This window comes from Nematolebias whitei, chromosome 15 (genome assembly GCF_014905685.2).
Source record: "Nematolebias whitei isolate Nwh7 chromosome 15, NemWhi1, whole genome shotgun sequence".
NCBI classification, from domain to species: domain Eukaryota; kingdom Metazoa; phylum Chordata; class Actinopteri; order Cyprinodontiformes; family Rivulidae; genus Nematolebias; species Nematolebias whitei.
The window spans coordinates 4841276-4862585 of record NC_056512.1 but is presented as its reverse complement, the minus strand read 5'-3'; the positions used below and the strand labels follow the sequence as shown (position 1 = coordinate 4862585).

Sequence of the window (21310 nt, the reverse complement as noted above, 5' to 3'; positions counted from 1 at the left end):
TACCTCATTTATTTTTCAAGTTTTCATGCTCACCACATATGCATACAAGCAGACCGAGAATAATTCTAAGTCCCCTTCCTTGCTATGCGACTGGGGACAAAAAAAGACACTTTTTTTTCTGGAAACCGTTTTTGCCTCACCTTGTTGGCTTCTGCTCCATGTGATTGTCTCTTCCCAGCCAGCTGGTTTTTCAGATCTCTTATCTCAGCCTCCAGCAGTTGTATAACCTCTTCGTAGTCCTGATCAGCGCTGCTGGTTTGCCTCTGAACTGCCTCAGCCTCGGCTGCCTGCAGACGACTCTTCAGTCTGGTGTTCTCCTCCACGGTCAAATAGGCTTTCTGGATGAACATAATGTGCTACAATAAATATTTTCATATGTTGTAATGGTGGGATGAGTTAAAGGCAGCTTGTTGTAAATAATACCTACTGACAAGCAAGATGCTGATTTTACACATTTAAAAAATAGAAAATCACTTTATGTGTCCTAGCTGGCCTCTTACTTCTGATGTCTTCTGCAGCTCCTCTTCAAGTGTTTTCTTGCTGTACTCCATGTCCTTCAGCATCACCTACCGAGGGAGGAAGCAGCTGAAGCCACAGCATTGCTGTTTCACAAGACAATTTAAAATATAAAGCTAATTCACAACAGAAGTCATCTCAGGGCTGGTTTATTTTGGAACTTCCTCTGGTCAGTCTGCAGCCTTGAGTTCTACCTCTTACAAACGTGAAAACAAACAGCTGAGGAGCAGGGTAGGTCCATGACAAAGGATGTATAGATAGACATGTCTCACTTATGGAAGCAGACTCTTCAACAAAAAGAAACATACAAATGGATGTCAGTACCTCATTTATTTTTCAAGTTTTCATGACAGCACAAATCTGCATACAAACCAGACCTTTTAACCAGTAGCAACACATTTATTTTGACAGATGATGTTGCTGAATATAAGCTTACCTCTCAGAAGCAAACATATTAAGAGACAGCAAGCACAAACAGTAACTAGAGAACAGGGTTAGCCTCGGTGGCTGATTAGCTGCTTTAGTCTCTGCATACTAGTGTAGTGGTGTCAAGGTCAGCTTTCTGACCCTCCACTACTAATTATTTAAATATAACGGGTTCTCTCTTTTTCGAGTTAAATTTCTGCCATGTGACGAGGTACTGTGAGGATTCTGTTTAAATCAGTGACATGAGACGTTAATTTCCTTTGACCCATCAGAATAAATGTGGTCATTTATTTAACAGAATCAAAATTTAACATCAAAACATGTACACGTGATTAGCTGATGTGGTTCTGATTAATAAAACTTGGCACGCTTTACTAATAAGACAACAAAACATTTCTGAAGGCATCTAGATTACTGGCAAAATAGAAGAGTTTAAAGGAAGGAATGAAGAGAAAAGATGGGTAAAGGGGGTGTCTGTTCGGACCAGGATGGCACGCTTCTTCCAACACCAGCTCAAACCTCCGATACACTTAGCGTGTCACGACTCGTTACCTTTGCAGAAGATAAATCAGCTCCGGTGTCAGGTCCATTTCAACGCTACCTTGTAGCGTCTCCGGAAAGAGTGGCTGGCCATCGTCAGAAGTCGTGTCGTTTACTCCATTCAACAAACCCAGCTCCCTTCAAGGCTGTAGGGCATTATGCCCGGGTGGATTCACCGCAAGGCTGTGAGTCCGTCAGAGTTTCCACTCAGGTGTGGAAGACTCCACAAGGCGGAGTAGACTGGAAGACTCGACTGGCTAGACCCCAACTCGACTGAGTAGTTCCAGGAAGTGTGGACTTTTAAAGAGTTCTCACTTCTGGTCACTCAGGACTTCCTGATTGGTTGAAACAACCAACAGGGGGTGGTTCTAGTGATGTCAGAGGGTTATTACAAGTCAAGAGGACAGCAGGAATGTTTAGGAACGTTTAGTACAGACAGAGAAATGTTTTGAAGAAGTGAGAAACTTTGCAGGTGCCAGTTGCTCTTATTTACTGTCTGCTAGGTTTAAAAACAATACAGCCTGTTCTAACAACTTGTTTTCTGACTGTCTCTGACTTTTGACCGACATCACTACTTCTCCTTTAGACAGAAAATCAAAATGCATAATTACTTTGTAAATAGACGTTTAACTTGATTTCTAATTTAAATGAGGTGTAAAGAAATCATTAATACTGTTTCACAGTTGATCTAAAATGAGTAGTTCATTTCAACTTTAGAAATGATATGAACTAAACACACTTTTGATTTATCAAGATATTGTAAAATAGTAATGATAATATAAAAAGAAGAGTGTTCTTTCAATTGATTACTTCAGGATACAATTAGACAGTCTCTGGATGAGCTAATTTGTATTTCTGGATTCAAATCAATGAAATAACAGTTCCTATCCCATGAAGGTCTTCAGAGGCAGGTTTTGGTCAGAGGCCAAGTTCACTACACTAGAGACAGCAAGGCTATGTTTAAAAATATCCATGTTTATGTCAGGGGGATGTGTATTATTTGTACTAAACATGCTCCATAATTTTCACTGCTTTCGTACTGTCATTGCGACTGATATTAAAATGTTCCATGTAATGATCAGTCTAGGTGTGACTGTTCAGTAAGGGACAGCAAGAGATAGTTTTTATTATCCTCAAGGTCTGATTGATTTGATTACAGTGACGTAACTTCGGAGAGTCCTTGGGAGCTGTCAGAGCTTACAAATACCTTGTCCTGCTGTCTGCAGCTGGGTTTCTGATAACGGCTTGACAGCGAGGGAGGAGCTGGAGGCTTTCTACAAAACTGACTTTTTCTGTTCAGGAAGTGAGAACGGGTCAGAGCCTCAGACAGGTGAAAGCACTGATGAGTTGTACTTGTAAATGCATTTCTGCAGTTGCTAGCTGTTCTCAAAAGCTTTGTAATAAATTTGATGAAGCCTACACCTAGGCCTGTCACGATAAAGAATAAATCAATTAATCGCATGATGAATGCAGTGGTGAAGATTCTCAGTCATCCAGGACATGGTAAATGTTATTGAGACAGCCCTACCTACACCTGGTTGTTTTGGGATTTACTTTTTTCCATGACATTTGTTCAAAGTCAGCCTAACAACAGTAAAATAGATTATGCACAAAATAGTTGCCATTTTCTGCCATGGCCTAGTTAAAGCCACCCTCCTGGCTGGCCAGTGCCCATAAATGGCATCCATTTGGTCAAACCAGCTCCCATCTTTTCTGCTTGAACCAACGCTGTTGTGGTCCTTTAAGGATTTTTATATTAGCTCAGTAGGTGGTACTCTGCTTTTATATTTGAGAGCCTCTGTAAAAAAAAACTAACAAGACAAGAAATCAGCTGAGCCTAGAAGCAGAACCTTCCATCAGTCTGACCTCACTGATGAGCCTCTCGTCTATTTTGTTCTGATAAAACTGTTTAAGTTTGGATGTAAAGAGCAAAAATTCACTTCTAGTGTGCACAAATAAATATTTAGCACTAAAAATTTGTTTCACATGCATGCAGGCTGCAGCATCAGACATTGCACGGCTGACAGCAGCTGTTTGTCCCAAGGCAGGACCCCACTAGCAGCTGCAACATGCTCATATATCCCTATCAGTAAAATAAAAAAAAAAATAAAAAAACTGTCGCGTACAAGTAGATTTAAAAATGCAGAATCCAAATAAATACATAAATAAATAAATCATCTCCATGTCTGACCACAGGCAGAGGAGTAAGTTTGACAAGGCCTCATTTTCAGCTAGAGGTTCTGAAGGGTCCAGTGGGCTGGAGGGTCTTCACAAAACTAAGGACTGCAATTTAAAAAAAACATGTCAAAAATATTTTTGGGTGTACTAAATGCTTTCTTTCCAAGGATTGCCATAAAATATTTACTTTGCCCATTAATAAAAACAAAAGGTCTTTCAAAAGATAAACCTGTAAAATAAATAAATAAATCATTTAAATGTGATATTTTTAATTCAGATGACAGGGGGAGTGGTGGCGCAGAGGACAGAGAAGGTGGGCCTTTGATCAGAATGCAGCTGGTTCAACTCCCCAGACCAATAACATCAAAATGTGGGTGGGAAAGGTGAAACACCCACACCTGCCTCCACCCTCATTTGCCCCACCCTGGGCCCCTGAGCAAGGTCCCTAACCCCCACAATCTTCTCCCCCAGGCTCCCAAGATGGTAGCTCCCTGCTCCACACAGAGGGTTGTGGTAGCTCCAGGGTCTGTGGTTGCATCAGGAAGGGCATCTGGTGTAAAAACAATTGCCAAGTCTTCGTGTGTTAGTTCACTGTGGTGACCCCTGAAAAAGGGAGCAGCCAAAAGAAGAAGATATATATTTTTTAATTTCAGGCTGAGATAGCTCTAAAAGTCTAACTAGTGTATTGTGGGGGGAAATTTCTATTTTTAAGCAGTTTAAACAAAAGTTTCCTCTATGGAACATGTCACATGGTCTTGTGGCTGGTTTCTGCCCCTGCACTCCCTGGTGTCCCATTCTAGTACCACCCCTGTGTCACCTGCGTGTCCTGTCCAACTGTTTGTGATTATGTCTCGTTAGTCTCTGCAGTCTGCATAAACCAGCCACTAAGGAGCACAAGCTAGTGTATCTCTTGTGCTGGTCCCAAGCCCGGGTAAACGGTGAGGGTTGTGTCAGGAATGGCATCCGATGTAAAACACTTTTGCCAAAACCATAATGTGAGTTCATCAAAGTGAAATCATACCGGATCAGTTGAGGCCCAGGTTAACAATGACCGCCACCGGTGCTGTTGACAAACAGGGTGCTGGCGGAAATTGTGCTACTGTTAGTCGAAGACCACGAGGAGGGAAAGTAGCACTTTACTAACACTGTATTCAGTGAAGGTGAGGTGCTGTTGACCTCAACCAGTGATGTTGTCGGGAGGTGGAAGGAATACTTCTCGGACATTCTCAATCCCACCAGCACATCTTCCATGGAGGAAACTGAGTCGGGGGACTTTGGGGTTGATCCGTCCATAACCATGGCTGAGGTTGCCGAGGTAGTTAAAAAGCTCAGAGGGGGCAGGGTTCCGGGAGTGGATGAGATTCACCCTGATTTCCTTAAGGCTCTGGATGTTGTGGGGCTGTCTTGGCTAACACGCCTTTGCAATGTCGCATGGACATCTGGGGCATTGCCACTAGATTGGCAGACTGGGGTGGTGGTTCCCCTCTTCAAAAAGGGGGGCCGGAGGGTGTGCTCTAATTAAAGGGGCATCACTCTCATTAGCCTCCCTGGTAAGGTTTATTCAGGGGTACTGGAGAAGCGAGTCTGATCATTGGTCGAACCTCAGATCCAGGAGGAACAATGCGGGTTCCGTCCTGGAACCATCTGCAGTATTGCAGACTCTGTACTGGTCTGTTGTGGTGAAGAGAGAGCTGAGCTGTAAGGCAAAGCTCTCCGTTCACCTGTTGGTCTACATTCCTACCCTCACCTATGGTAATGAGCTCTGGGTAGTGACCGAAAGAATGAGATCGCGGATACAGGCGGTTGAAATGAGTTTTCCCCACAGGGTAGCTGGACTCTCCCTTAGAGATAGGGTGAGAAGTTCAGTTATCCAGAAGAGAGTCGGAGTAGAACAGCTACTCTTCCACATCGAGAGGAGCCTGTTGAGGTGGTTCGGGCATCTGGTAAGGATGCCCCCTGGGCAGCTCCCTAGGGGAGTGCTTCAGACATGTCCAACTGGGAGGAGACCCCGGGGAAGACCCAGGACATGCTTGGGAGACTATGTCTCTTGGTTGGCCTGGGAATGCCTTGGAATCCTCCCAGAAGAGCTGGAAGAGGTGGCTGTGGAAATGGATGTCTGGGCCCCCCGCTCAAGCTGCTGCCCCAGCGACCCGACTTCGGAATAAGCGGAAGATAATGGATGGATGGATGGATGGATACTCCAGATAACAAACTACTGTTAAAAAGGTCAAGAACCAAGTGTTTACAACAAAGGTAAAATATCTTTAAGAAAGTGTAGTGGAAGAGAATCACATGGAGAACCAGAAGGCTTAATCTGAGTGACCAAACACTCTAAAAATGACACAGTCACTGGCTGAAACTGATTGAAAGCAACAGAGCAGGGGGCACACAGAGCACACAGAGGGGTCAGAGTTTGTGCGTAAGATGGAAGCCCTTATAGAGTATCTTTCTACCCAGTGAAGTTACCACATGATTTATGGCTAAAACCCCACTGCAGCCTCTCCTCTAAAGGGTATATCGGACTAATCTAGCACTTGAGTATTACCCAGAGTGACCTTAGGTTAGTTCTGTTTAAGGCTGTGTTGAAGGTGACTCACCCAGATTGTTAACGACCTTCATTTGCAAGTCACACCCTTATCTCACCCCATGACTCGCCCAACCTAGCAGCCGGGGTTGGATCGTTACCCATGGGGAAACATGCATTCACGGCCGCTCACCCTTGGTTGTAAAACTGCCATTGTTACCGATCTTGTACTTTTTAGAATCTAGGAATAAGATTCCAGGATGTTGTTTATAATCAAAGCTGAGAAAACCTTTAAAAACCTCTGTCTTTAGTTATAATATTGAACCAAGCTTCTTAAATCCATGAACACGAAGTGGTGAAATGATAGTCCAGAATCTTACATTTTATGCTTTGCTTTAATTGATGATTTGCAGGGGAACAGCTTTATAGCAGAAATCCATAGTGATTATTCAGTTACATAGCCAAGTCAGTAGTCAAAAGTCCACTTGTTACTTGAAAGGTGTTAGTGTTGATTGTTGATTGATGTCCAAGGGGCGAAACAGTCCAATCGTGTTGTAATTCCTTTGCTCCAATGAGTTGAACCAAAGAATTATAAATCTGTAAAGCTCCAATGAGTAAAAACAGAAAATTATAAAGCCATTAGCTCTATTGAGGAAAAATATAAATATATTAATCTTCACTGTTGAGCCAAAGTAAGATAAAGTGATTAGGTTCAGGAGAAGACTTTTGCTGCTCCGAGACCCCAGAGAACACTCAGAAACCCAAGATCGTTACCGGACTCGATGAGCCATCAGCTGGCATCTTGAGTTTACCTTGTGTTCCCAGAATCCTCCGGAGTGAAATATCAAAAATTAAGTTTAGTTGGAAAAAAAAATAAAAATAAAAAAGTAAAATCTAAAGTGTGTTCAAAAACTCTATCAAACAAAAAGGAGAAAAATCAAAACATACAAAAGCATCTTCAGAATCCCATTATGCAGCAAAAATGGGGAGACTCTCCTAAATTGTATTAATTACGACTTTAAAAATACCAAATTTAATATAACGAGTAAATCCCAATAACTCAAAATGTTGTCAAGAGTCCTAACATTCTACTAGTATATATAGCTATAAGCGATTTTAATTATTTAATTTTATTTTAGGACAGCTATTAGTATGTGTTGTAGGGTTCTAAGGGCTAGGTTTAGTTGCCCTTGACTACAATATATTTAAATAAACAGGTTCTCTCTTTTTCGAGCTAAATTATAGCCATGTGACCAAGGTAACTGTGCGTAGATGGTTTAATCAGTGACATGAGACGTTAATTTCCTTTGACCGATCAGAATAAATGCGGTCATTTATTGAACAGAATCAAAATTTAACATCAAAACATTGTACACTTGATTAGCTGATCTGGTTCTGATTAATAAAACTTGGCACGTTTTACTTAATAAAAACAACAGATATTTCTGAAGACATCTAGATTAATTACTGGCAAAATAGAAGAGCTTAAAGATAGGAAATGAAGGAGTTTAAAGAGGAGGATTTAGATGGATGAAGAGGAAAGTGTGTTGACTGGGAATGGCACCCTTCATCCGACCCCAGCTCAGCCCCGGTACACTAGGTGCGTGGCGACTCGTTACCTTTAGATGGGGATACCTCCGCTCAGGAACAGGAGTCCATTTCAACGCGACCTTTCAGCGTCTCCGGTAAGGATGGTTGAGAATCGTCCGAAGTAGTGACAGTACTCCGTTCAACAAACACGCTCATCTCCCGGTTGGATACACAGCAAGCTGTGAGTCCGTAAGAGGTTCCACTCAGATGTGGAAGGATCCATCACAGGCTCCGAAGACTAAGTTCAAGACTAGACTTCATCAGAGACCCACTTGAGGAGCTCAGGAGACTTGACCGACTGACTGACAGACCCAGTTGACCTGAGAAGTTCCAGGAAGTGTGGACTCTTAAAGAGTTCTCACTTCCGGTCACCTCAGGACTTCCTGATTGGTTGAAGCAACCAACAGGGGGTGGTTCTAGTGATGTCAGAGGGTCATTACAAGTCAATAAAATAGCAGGAATGTTTTAGAAACGTCCCGTACAGACAGAAGACATGTTATGGTGAAGTAGGAGGAAGAGAGGCCAGTAGCTTCTTGTTTACCGTCTGCTAGGTTTAAAAACACGACACTTAGTTTTAATAACTTCTTTCTGACTTTCAACCGACATCACTACTTCTCATTTAGACAGAAGATCAAAAATGCATAATTACTTTGTAAAATAGACATTTAACTTGATTTCTAATTTAAATGAGGATTAAAAATCATTGATACTGTTTCACAGTTGATTTAAAATGAGTGGTTCACTTCAACATTTAGAAATGGTATGAACTAAACACACTTTTGATTTATCAAGATATTGTAAAATAGTGATGATAATATAAAAGAAGAGTGTTCTTTCAATTGATTACTTCAGGATACAATTAGACAGTCTCTGGATGAGCTAATTTGTATTTCTGGATTCAAATCAATGAAATAACAGTTCCTGTCCCATGAAGGTCCTCAGAGGCAGGTTTTGGTCGGAGGCCGAGTTCACTACAGTGTCATACCATCTCTTCTCGAAGACCCCTTGTCAAAGGGGATCCTTGAATGATGAAGCTGGTGACAAGCATCCCTCAGTAGCTTTTGAAGAATATTTCATACTGCATTCAATAAAATCCAATCTTGGAAACTTGAGTTGGCTTTCAGGTCCGGGCTGAGCTGAGAAAAATTATTTTCAAGATCTTCAAGTTCCCTTTAGTTACGGAATGCGTCAATAAACTGCCCTTTAAAACCCCCCAAGTGCTTCAGCACAGATCGTTAATGTTGAGCCTTTTTATACATTTGTCTGCTTATTGTGTAATTTCTGCATAGCAACAGTCCTGGATACAGACTGTTCTACAACGTCAGATCACATGTTCAACATCACTGTCATTGCTAAAATTAGCTTTGACTGCCACTAGGTTTGTCTTCTTGTTTTTCTGTAGAGAGCTTCCTCTTTTACTGAGAGAGCCTCTTCACTTAAGGTATCTTGTTCCTGTTTTCTGTAGATAGCTTCCACTTTTTCTATAGATACTGTAACTTCCTCTTTTTTCTTCTACTGGCCTGGCCATCTGTTCAGACTTCCACTTCCTGTGTTGACTTGACACACGAACATTAAGCTGTTAACTTGACCTTTTGACCATCTATTCTCTTCACTTTTAGTCAGTAACTAATTAATTTAATCTTAATCATTTAAAGTTAATTCACTTTCAATATAAGATTTCCCAATAATCTCTTAATTTAAGCTCTATAATGTCTTTAACATTGATTGATTAAGTCTTAATTCATAGGATTTTACACTCTTAACACATAGTATATTAGAAAGACTTCAAACACTGTTACATACTATTATTTAGATTTGTTTCAGTAAATAAACCTTACCTGTTTTTTCAGAAGTTTCAGTAAATAAACCTTTCTTGCTTGTTCAGAACGCATACTCAGGGATCTGTGGTTTATACTGCTCTTAACCTTATTTTAGGTCATGAGAACTGACTTCATACCTCACGTGAAATGCCCATCACTTGACAAAAGGTAACCTTATTAATAAAAACTGCATAAAATTATTACACAACTGAGTAGATGCTTCAAAACCAGCCATCTGTGGAGAATCTGTGGGGGAGTGGTGACGCAGAGGTTAGAGAGGTGGGCCTGTGATCGGAAGATCGCCGGTTCACGCCCCGGTACTGACTATATCAAAAATCTGGGTGGGATGGGTGAAGCATCCACACCTGCCCCCACCCTCATTCGCCCCATTCTGGGCCCATGAGCAAAGCCCTTAACCCCCCATTTGCTCCCTAAACAGGTCTCTCTTGAAAATGAGTTCTCGTGGCTAAATGAGACTACCTGTATAAATAAAGGCTAAATGAAAAAAACAGTTAAGAAAATAGTCAATTGGTACTAAAAAGGTTTCACACAAGCAGCGGGGAGGGGCTGGTTTTGTGATTGAGAGTGTCAGGGTAAGAGAAGTGGATGCATGAAGTCACAAGCTGGGAGAATAAACAGGCTTTGTCCAATCAGATTTCTTTTAATTTTAAATTGTAGTAACTAGTAACTATGATGGTTAAGGAAAATGTATTGAAGTAAAAGTACACATTTTATTAAGGAAATGTAGTGAAGTAAAAGTGAAAGTCGCTAGAAATGTAAATAATGAAGTAAAGTAAAAATATGTCAAAATTCTTCTTAAGTACAGTAACGAAGTATTTCTACTTTGTTACATTACAACACTGCTAAAAAGAACATGTAGGTTATGGCTGTGAGATAAAATCAAGTTAGAAAAATAGTCCTTTTTGGCTGCTTTAACTGTGTCCTGGTAATTGTGCCAACAGTCTTTAAAAATTTGAAGGGACGCCTGCAGCTTTTCCTTTCTCCACCTGCGTTCCGCTCTGCGACATTCCTGTCTGACAGCTCGAGCTGTTCTGTTCTGAAGCCATGGTTCAGGTTTGAATTCAGGCTGTTTGGTCTTTAAATGAGCCACAGTATCCAACACAGTCAGACAGGATGAGTGGAGCCAAGAACTCAGATCCTCAGCATCACTTGAGGCAGGTGGATAGAGCTGGCAGAAAACCTCAGTGAACTGGCTAGTAGTGGAGGGGTTAATAATCCAACAGCTCTGAGCAGGAGTGTGAGTTTTAACAGGAGCATATGTGAGAACAGTCTGGAATGTTATAGGCATATGATCAGAGATTATAGAGTCATGAATTTCCAGATTTTACACAGGTAATCCCAAAGAGAGCACAAGATCTAGAGTGTGACCTTTATTATGTGTAGGTCCAGACACAAAATGCACCAAATTAAAAGAGTCGATAAGAATAAAAAAAATATTTTACCAGAGATTTGTCTGGGCAACAGACATGGATGTTAAAATGACCAATAATAAGGAGATGATCTTAGCCAGGCACTATTTCAGAAAGAAAGTCTGAAAAGTCACTAATAAAATCCTTATTGAATTTGGGTGCGCGATAGATGACAGCACAGAGTGTCAGGTCAGAACGACCCACTTAAAAGGAGGTCAGCTCAAAGCTGGTGAATTAATACTGTTTAAAACATTGTTTACAACTAAAAACATCTTTATACACGGCTGCAGTTTCTCCTCCCTGGCCCAATGATAGTGGAGAGTTAAAATAAGAGCAGCCCGTTGGTAAAAGCTCCAACAGAGCAGCTGACTCAGCCTCACTCAGCCAAGTTTCTGTAATACAGAGGAAGTTTAGGTTATGGGAGCTGAAGAAATCCCTCAGGATGAAAGTTTTATTGACCAGCGATCTGGCATTCACCAAGCCGATCATGGCTGGAGTTGGAGCGGGGTTGTCGCGCTGAGGGAGGGTCTGACTCAGCTGTCTCAGGTTCAGTGGGTTCGCTCTGCACCTGCTGAGCCGGGGCGGGCAGGGGCGCTGACGCCGGGAGACATCCGCACCAACAACACAAACTAGACAAGCATCCACCGACTCCAGAAAATGCCACGGCAAAAACATGCCAGGAAACACCTCAGGAACTGGCTGGGAACAATTGCACCATGACAAAGGGGAGGGGGGATTTTATGTTCCCATGTATTAAAAGTAGCCACATTGTTGATAAATGGCCTTAGGTCCAATAACGTTTGGCAATCATACACCAATAGTGACTTAAAAACAACAGAAAAACGACAAGGACTGACAGTGAGAGACGACCTGCCACGTACATCGGCGCCATCTTACAAACGATTCAGGGTTCTTTTTGCAGATGACATTGTTATCTGTGGTGAGAGCAGGGTACAGGTGGAAAGAACTTGGACAGGTGGAGGTATGCACTTTAAAGACAAATGAAACTAAGCCATAGTAAGACAGAGTAAGTAAGCCATAGTAAGACAGCGTACATGTATGGCAATGAGAGGGAGGCCAGTGGAACAGTGAGGCTACAAGGAGCAGAGGCCACAAAGGTGAAGGACTTCAAAATACTTGGGGTCCACTGTCCAGATAAATGGGAAATGCGATAAAAAGGTGAAAAAAAAAAGTGTACATAATTTCGCTCCACCACATGTACCACATGAATGACAATAAAGAAACTCTGACTCTGACTCTGAAAAAAGTGTCTAGGTAGGATGGTGTGGATGGAGAAAAGTTTCAGGAGTGATTTGCGACAAAACCGTGGCAACAAACACCAAGGGAAAAGTTTACAAGACAGTGGTGAGACCAGCTATCTTGTATGGTCTGCAGACAGAGACATGGACAAAAAGACAGGAGGCAGAACTGGAAGTGGCAGAAATGAAGATGTTGAGGTTTTCCTTCGGAGTAACAGGGATGGATAAGATTAGGAATGAGATCATCATAGGTACTGCACAGGTTGAACAACTGGGAAATAAAGTTAGAGCAGCCAGGCTGAGATGCTTTTGACATGTCTATAAGAGGGACAGTGGTTTGGACATTTCCAGAGAAGAGACAGTGGGTATATTGTTAGAAGGACGTTAGAAATGCAGCTGCCTGGAAAAAGACAAAGAGCAAGGCCAAAGTGAAGATATATGGATGCAGTTAGAGAGGATATGGAGGTAGTTGGAGTGAGGACAGAGGACACAGGGGACAGAGTGAGATTGAGGAGAATGATTCGCTGTGGCAACCCCTGAAGAAAAAGAAGAAGATGAAGAAGAAGAAGAAAATTGTGCTTACCTTGAGCTGCTTCATCTGGGTCTGCAACTGCTTCACCTCTGTCTGAAACTGCTCCATCTCCTCACTGCTGTAGCTGCATTCTGAGTCATATGTCTGCAGACACAACACATGCAATAATTCTCAGTCGGTCATCTGGACAGTTTCTTTTTTATAGAGATGTTTCATCCTCTATCTGGAGGGCTTCATCAGTCTGAGGAGTTCCAGTAAACTGTTTCCCTACCAGCAGTAAATTCTTTAAGTGGACCAATCAGTCTGCTGGAGCTAAGATGGTTTCTGGGGGCCATCCTGCCCCCCCCCCCCCCCCCCCCGGTCGACTCCTCCCAGGCAGGCAGCCACAGCCAAAGTGTTTCAAGGCTACAAAGTTCATGCTCAATCATCCAGGTATCAAATTCAATAATTCTCAGTCAGGTCATCTAGACAGTTTCTTTGTTTCCTTGGCACGCCGAACGACAGCCTTTCTCCTCCTTCCCCAATGACCAGCACATGGCCAGACTCACTGACTGACTGGTATCAGTGCATGTCTCAGACAGCTGCAGCGACCAACAGAAACCTATGCTAGAGTAGAGTAGTAGAGTAGTAGAGCTAGCTCTGTAACGCGGCGGACACCATTTTGAATTTATGTGTGACTGAGGCTATCTGCACTGCTCGCACCATGATTTGGGTGACGCTCCACAGCCGCAGCTGCATCGTCCCCCTCGTTCCTCCTACTCCCTAGTGCCACTGGTAGACAGAACCCAGTCACAGCTGCCACAGCAGTCTCCTTGCCAGCAGAGCTTCAGGCATAACTAGCATGACTTCTTGGGTGTTTGTGTGTGTTAATTCAATTAAATTTATTTATATAGTGCCAAATCACAACAAAGTTGTCTCAGGGCACTTTACAGGAACATTCACATACATAAAAGCCAATCAGTAAAGTTTTCTATCTAAGGAATCCAGCAGACAAGTTGAATCTTGTAACAATGTTACTGAAAGCTTGAATAAAATGCCTACATCGTTCTAAAAGCAGAATCCTCTCAACAGTCAGGTCACTTGATCCTGCTGTTTTTTTCCCCTCACACACACTCTACACACAGGGTGAAATGGTAATTTGTTTAACAGATGTATTAAAGGTGCCATGATTCATAGCCTCTGCTCTGCCATCATCCCTGTCACGACAGGTGTTGCACCCGCAAGCACAATCTTTCATTCTCCTGCAGCCCCTCTCTATCCCACTTTCGGTGACGAGAGCACTGGGGAGGGGGCTTCTTTTTTCTGAAGTGGCTTGTCTCTGTAACGTGCACAGCCTGAGTTCGCCTGACTGAATTTGGCTGTGAGACAGCATAAAAAAATTAAAAGAGACAAAAGATGAACCACTCAAGCAAAGCTGTTGCACGTGCAAGCACATCTTTTCAAAAGCAGCAATCAACAACAATCTTAAGGCTACACTCGGCAGACTACAACTTTTACGGACATCAGCGTGGAGACAGCAGTGCTCAAACGGAAAGAGGAGGTGCTGTGCCCGTGGGGAAAAGAGAGGATGCCGAGCTGGCGTGCTCGTGAGGCAGAAAGCTAACGCGAGGTCCGGCAAACTCCCGATACGTCTCTCTTTCTGTCCAACATCTGGTCCTTGGATAACATGATGAATCTGCTCTGACTGAACGTGAGTGCCTCAGAGAATGGATGTTTGACACTCTGTCTCACAGAGACATGGCTAAAAAGCGGCATGCTGGATTCAGCGTTTCAAATGGATGGCAGACTTTTTTCCGAGTGGACCGCTGCAACAAACAAATGGGAAAGACGCGTGGAGGGGGAGTGTGTGTCTACATAAACAAAGGTTGGTCCACAAACTGTACACTAATAAATAGAACATGCTTTGAGGCTTTAGAGCAACTAACTGTGAAGTGCTGACCCCATTATTTATCCCACAAGTTTACGGCGGTAATAACTGTTTACATAGCTTCAGATGCTAATGCTGAAGACGCCCTGAAGGAGCTAAGTAATAACATTAGTTCACTTCAGAACAAACACCCATAGGCTTTTTATGTAGTAGCTGGTGATTGTAACCACATGAATCGGAAGGAGACTGACAAGTTTTTATCAGCATTCCTACAAGAGGGAATAACACGTTGGACCGTGTTTACACCAGTGTGAAAGATGCATATAAAGCCATACCCCGCCCCCACCTCAGACTCTCTGACCACATATTAATACTACTGGCACCTGCTTACCTGCCCCCGCTGAGATGCTCCAGACCGACCCAAAGGCGTTTAAAGGGGTGGGTAACAAATAGTGACTCTATTTTAAGAGATTGCTTTAAACACACAGACTGGTAAGTATTCTAGGAAGCTGCCGTCAAAGAGGGAGGAGCAATAGACTTAGATGAATATGCATCCTCAGTCCTTTGTTACATTTCTAAGTGTACTGGTAACGTCACCACCTTCAAGAATGTGAAACACTATCCAAACCAATAGCTTTGGCTGAATGCAGCGGTACGCACCCTACTGAGAGGTAGAGGTACACAATGCCCTAGGTATCCATCACTGCCTGATGCTCTCAACAGATTCTACGCATGTTTTGAGGACCCAAACAGACCACCCAGTACTAGACTCACCTTATCACAAGAAGAAGAGTTCCTCAGCGTGACCTCAGCAGAAGTAAGGAGTACTTTTAGGAGGATCAGTCCTCACAAGGCAACTGGCCCGGACAACGTCCCGGGGAAAGTGCTGAAAGACTGTACCGATCAGCTCTGCGAGGTGCTGGCCAACATATTTAACTCTTCTGTCACCCTGGCAACAGTTCCCACCTGCCTCAAGACTGCCACCATTATCCCAGTTCCAAAGAGCTCTACAGTGACGTGACTGATCTGAATGACTATCGTCCGGTAGCCCTCACCCCGATAGTCACTAAATCCTTTGAAAATCTGGTCATGACCCACATCAAAGCTAACATTAACAAGGGCGGCTGTGGCTGAGTGGTTAGAGCAGTCGTCCTCCAATGCAAGAGTTGGGGTTCGAATTCACCAGCAGTCACATGCCGAAGTGTCCCTGGGCAAGACACTGAACCCCCCCATTGCCTCCAACGTGTGTCCCATCGGTGTATGAATGGGATAAAGCACCGATTAGTCTCTTTAGAATGATTTGTTTAAATAGCTTTGTAGAGATCTAGTAGAGTGCTGTATGAATGGGTAAATGAGGGCACAGATTGTGTTGTAAAGCACTTTGAGTATCTTGATCAGATAGAAAGGCGCTATACAAGTACAGTCCATTTAACATCAATGTGGACCCTCACCAGTATGCATACCGCGAGAATCGATCAACAGAGGATGCCATTTCCTCTGTGGTCCACACTGCTCTCACCCACTTTGAACAGAAGGACTCCTACGTCCATATGCTCTTTGTGGACTTCACATCTGCCTTCAACACCATGATTCCCCAGATCCTGATGGACAAATTAATCACACTAGGACTAAGTTCCTCTCTATGCAACTGGGTCCTCGACTTCTTAACCAACAGACCACAATTTGAAAAGATCCACGACTTCTCCTCCTCCACCATAACCCTCAGCACAGTCTCTGCCCCCCCAGGGCTGTGTGTTGAGCCCCCTCATGTTCACTCTGCTAAAGTATGACTGTGTACCGACCCATCCAGGCTGTCATACTGTAAAGTTTGCAGACGATACAGCGGTGGTTTGATGCATCAAAAACAATGATGAGTCCAGCTACAGGCAGGAGGTGGAACACCTGGAGAGCTGGTGCAGGACAAACAACTTTCACATCAATGTGAGTAAGACAAAGGAAATGGTTGTGGACTTCAGAAGGAGCAAACACACCTACTCTCCCCCCCCAAATATAGGATGATCTGCGGTGGAAGTGGTCTAAAGCTAAAAGTACTCAGGTGTGCACCTGAATGACAACCTCAGCTGGGGCAACAACACTACCAGCCTGATCATTAAAGCACATCAGAGACTCTACTTCCTCAGGCGGCTGAGGCAAGCTGGTCTGGAAAGCTCAGTCCTCACTTCCTTCTACATGTGTGCAGTGGAGAGCATCCAGTGCATCAACGTGTGGCATGGAGGTTGCACAGCTGCAGAAAGAAAAGCTCTGCAGAGAGTGGTGAAGACAGCACAGAAGTCTATTGGTGTCAGCCTCCCCACCATCACAGACATTTACACCTCCAGATGCAGGAAGAGGGCCACCTACATCATGAAGGACCCTACACACCCAACAAACACACTTTTTGCCCTGCTCCCCTCAAGCAGAAGGCTGAGGAGAATTAAGTGCAGAACCACCAGGCTGAGGAACAGCTTCTACCCTGAGGCTGTTAGACTCATGGATTTCTAACCAGGAAAAAAATTACAATGAAAATTACTGTGAAAAAAATATCCCTGTGAAAAAACTGAAAAATCACTGTGAAAAACAAAACAAACAAACAAAAAAAACTGAAAATTGTTGTAATGCCACTTTGTTGTTGAAATGTGCTGCTGACTATCCATGATGCTGATCTCATGCTGCTGATTACTTCATGTTGCTGTGTTCATTAGTCCTCATCTGCTCATACAGACTTATGTTTGTGCTGCTTTTGTTTTGCTGCATTGTTTTTGTACTATTTAGAGCTTAGTGTATTCTTAGTCTTGTGTATTCTTAGTTTAGTGAATGTAGTATATTCTTAGTTCATGACTCGGATCTTACTAATATTTTTCTTTACAATTTGTGTTTTTGTTGGATGTAACTGGGACCCTGTGTACATAGTTTCATTCCACTTCATGTACCACATGTGATGTGAACGACCTTGCATCCATGTATCTTTTCTCCTCCTCCTCTCTTCAGTTCCATTCTATTCTATATCTAATGTTAAAAATGTTGGTGTTATTTTTGATCAGGACATGTCTTTTATCCCCCACATTAAAAATGTTACTAGAACTGCCTTCTTCCACCTGCGTAATATCACTAACATTAGAAACATCTTATCTAAAAATGATGCAGAAAAACTGGTCCATGCATTTGTCACGTCTACACTGGACTATAGCAATGGTTTATTATCTGGGTGTCCAAATACTTTTTTAAAACGTCTTCAGTTGATCCAAAATGCTGCTGCCAGAGTGTTAACTGGAGTTAGTGGGAGAGATCATATCTCTCCAGTTTTAGTTTCTCTCCATTGGCTCCCTGTCAAGTCCAGAATAGATTTCAAAATCCTACTTCTAACCTACAAAGCTCTCAACAACCTGGCTCCATCTTATATTACAGATCTTATTGTTCCATATTTTCCTAACAGAGCACTTCGCTCTCAGACTGCAGGTTTACTTGTGGTTCCTAGAATTTACAAAAACATAATGGGAGGAAGATCTTTCAGTTATCAGGCTCCTCTCTTGTGGAACCAACTTCCAATCTCTGTCCGTGAGGCTGACACATTATCCAGTTTTAAAACTAGACTTAAGACTTTCCTTTTTGATAAATCCTATAGTTAGGGTCGGCTTGGGTTTCCTGAGCTGTCCCTTAGTTATGCTGCTATAGGCTTAGACTGCTGGAGGACAAACTGACCACAATTTTCACTCTGCTACTGTCTTTACTTACTCTGCTCAACCTGTTTTGTATTTATAATTATTTTTTCTATCCTTAACATGTGTTTTTTTTGTCTTTCAGGTACACCTGGACCTATACCTGGACCTACCATTCTGTGTTCGTCTGTCTCTCCTTCCTGTCCTCTCAACCAGCCGGTCAAAGCAGATGGCCGCTTATTCTGAGCCTGGATCTGCTCGAAGTTTCTTCCTTTTAAAAGTGAGTTTTTCTTTCCACTGTCTCCACTGTGCTTGCTCAGGATGGGAGACTGCAACAAAGCCAAGATTCAACTTGTCTGCTGGATTCCTTAGATAGAGAACTTTACTAATTGGCTTTTATGTATGTGAATGTTTCTGTAAAGTGCCCTGAGACAACTTTGTTGTGATTTGGCGCTTTATAAATAAACTCAATTGAATTGAATTCTCCCACCTATCAAGTGGATGAGAGAGCTGGGATAATGGAGTGGTAGAGGTCACCAGATGTAATGCTTGTGGTCCAACCCGTCACAGGAGCAGAAGGGGCAACAGAAGAAAAGATGTGCTGGGGGATGTGCCTTTTTTTGATAATTGTGAAAGTTTTTTGAAATAAAACACCCCTTCACTCAAGAGCAGAATCCTCCATTCAGACAGATTGAATCCTCCTGTCTGACACATCCCTCTGCTCTGAGTGAGAAGGTAATCTTTAAACAAACGTTCAAAGGTCACCTCTGCAGACGACGGCAGTAGGGGTGCTTAATCTCTCACGCATGACACGAAGCGCATGCACGCGCTCGCTCTTGTTGTATTTTATCTTGTTGTGGGTTCATTCATACACACACTTGTACTTGAAGACAATCTTTTTTTTTTTTTTCTTTTTTTCTTTTTCTTTTTTGTGATGGCCTCCCTTCTCCCCTTACAGCCATCCTCTCCACACCATTATTATGAAATATTTATTATAGTGACTATCTAGTGTAGGTGTTGTTGTTTATTTTTTTTATTTATTTTATTTATTTTTTTTTTTTTAAATTTTTTTTTTAATAGAATAGAAAGAAAGAAAAGACAAAGTAAGACTCCAAAATATAAGAAATATATACAAATAGAGCACACGTCAAAACACCCGGCCACTGTCTGTTCACCTGCAAAGAACATGACAAAACACAGCAACAAAATACATATGTATAAAGAACTTAAAATATTCATGGCTTTGCAGTAAGTTTCCATAAATATATATACCCATACCTACGCCTATATACATACATACATACATACACATGAATATACACTCACATACATATCTATATATCTACATTTAAAGCCTACATAAGCATCCCTGCTTCTATTTGTGTGTGGTTGTGAGCATGCATAAGTGTATAAGGCTTCTCTAATAGAACATTTATTAGTAACTGTGAAGCAGCAGAGACCCGACCCCCAAGACCAGAGGCAGACGAAAAAGGGGGGACCAGAGCCCAAGACCCCAGGAGGGACCCCGACCACTCACCCACCCCCCCAGAACGGACCACAGGGGAGAACCGGAAGATCCCCACCAGCAACCACATACAGTGACCCCCCGGGGCCAACAGCGACAAACTCATAGGCCTCCGTCGGCACCCGCCGCACCGATGTAGGTCCAGGTCCAGGCACCGAGGCCCGGGCACCGAGGACTCACACCACCCAGGACAAGGCCCGACAGGGCCAAAGGACCCGAGCCCCACCAGGCAGACACCAGGCCGAGCCGACACACGCCCGAGCGCCCAGCCCCCGACACCAAGGGCCCCAAGCGTGCCGGCAGGCAAGGGCACACCCCACCAGGGGGCCGCGTGATAGGGGTGCGATGCCAAGTACCCCCAGTTGTATCAAAGAGGGGGCAGTCCGAGTCTCGGCCTAACAAATACCCATTCAGACACAATCACACAATCCCAACCTCAGTCTCACATTCACTCACTCAAAGACATACAATAACGATACATTTCATTCTTATTCCCGATATGCACTCTATACCCCCCAGGTCCAAGACATGTACCCGCCCTCTACAGGGGGCAGCCCATGCCCAAACCCAGGAGGTAAACCCATTCATTTATGAGCGGAGAAGAGCCAATACCCCAGACCCGGCCCAGGCCATGCCCAGCCGACAGGACACCCCCCCACCATGAAGAGGACACGCCACCGACCACCCCCACACACCGCCAACAACCAAGCACGTGCCCCCAGCCGACCACCCGCCAGGCCCCGGCAGCCACCCCGGTCAGCGGGCCAACCATGGCACCCAAGAGCCAAGCTCAGGGGGTCCAAACAACCCCAGGGAGAGCACAGCGCCAGCACCGCCCACGGCAACCCCCTAGACCCTGAACCCCCACATAGTCCTGGTCAACACCCGACGGCCTGCCCTTCTCCCGGACCCCACCCCCGGAATGGCAGTCAGGGAACTAGGTGGGTAGGAAGAGGAGAAAAAATAAAAATAAAAATAAGACCCCGACACATACACCCCCGCCCCTAGATGTGCTGTTGATGTGTGTTGTTGTATAGTGCCATTAAAAAGGAAAGAAGAAGGAGCAAAGGCTGGCATGGTGCCAGTTTCCCCTCCACCCCAACTCTATCCAAACCCTAGTGTCTAAATGCAACCGTTGTAAGTGAGCACAGGCACAGGGGGTGAGAGTAAGGTCATCCCACCACCCATAGCCATGTGCCCACCTCAAGTTCCTATATATGAATGTCATGAGGATGTTATGAATGAATGTCTAAGGTGTACAGTAAAATTGAGTCCCAGGTGGCTATGGTCAACAAAGATGTAAAATTGTTGCAGCACACCCGAGCCCAAACAACCCTAAATGTATGGAATTGAAATGAAGAGGGTGGAGGTGCATGGTGATGGATGGGGAGAAATAACTCTGAGAGCAAATGCTCCCACAGGGAGTCAGCTCCCCCACTGACCCAAC

The 21310-nt window shown here is 43.6% G+C and overlaps 1 protein-coding gene across 1 annotated transcript in view; it reads right to left on the bottom strand.

The window, feature by feature from the left end:
* si:dkeyp-72e1.9 (syntaxin-binding protein 4) overlaps positions 1–21310 on the bottom strand; it is a 107642-nt gene that overhangs the window by 24174 nt on the left and 62158 nt on the right. Inside the window, exons 5-7 of the mRNA XM_037689307.1 lie at positions 12867–12959; positions 501–566; positions 141–338 (exon numbers count right to left, since the gene is read on the bottom strand). Coding sequence (XP_037545235.1) covers positions 141–338; positions 501–566; positions 12867–12959 — 357 coding nt within the window. The remainder of the gene's footprint in view (positions 1–140; positions 339–500; positions 567–12866; positions 12960–21310) is intronic.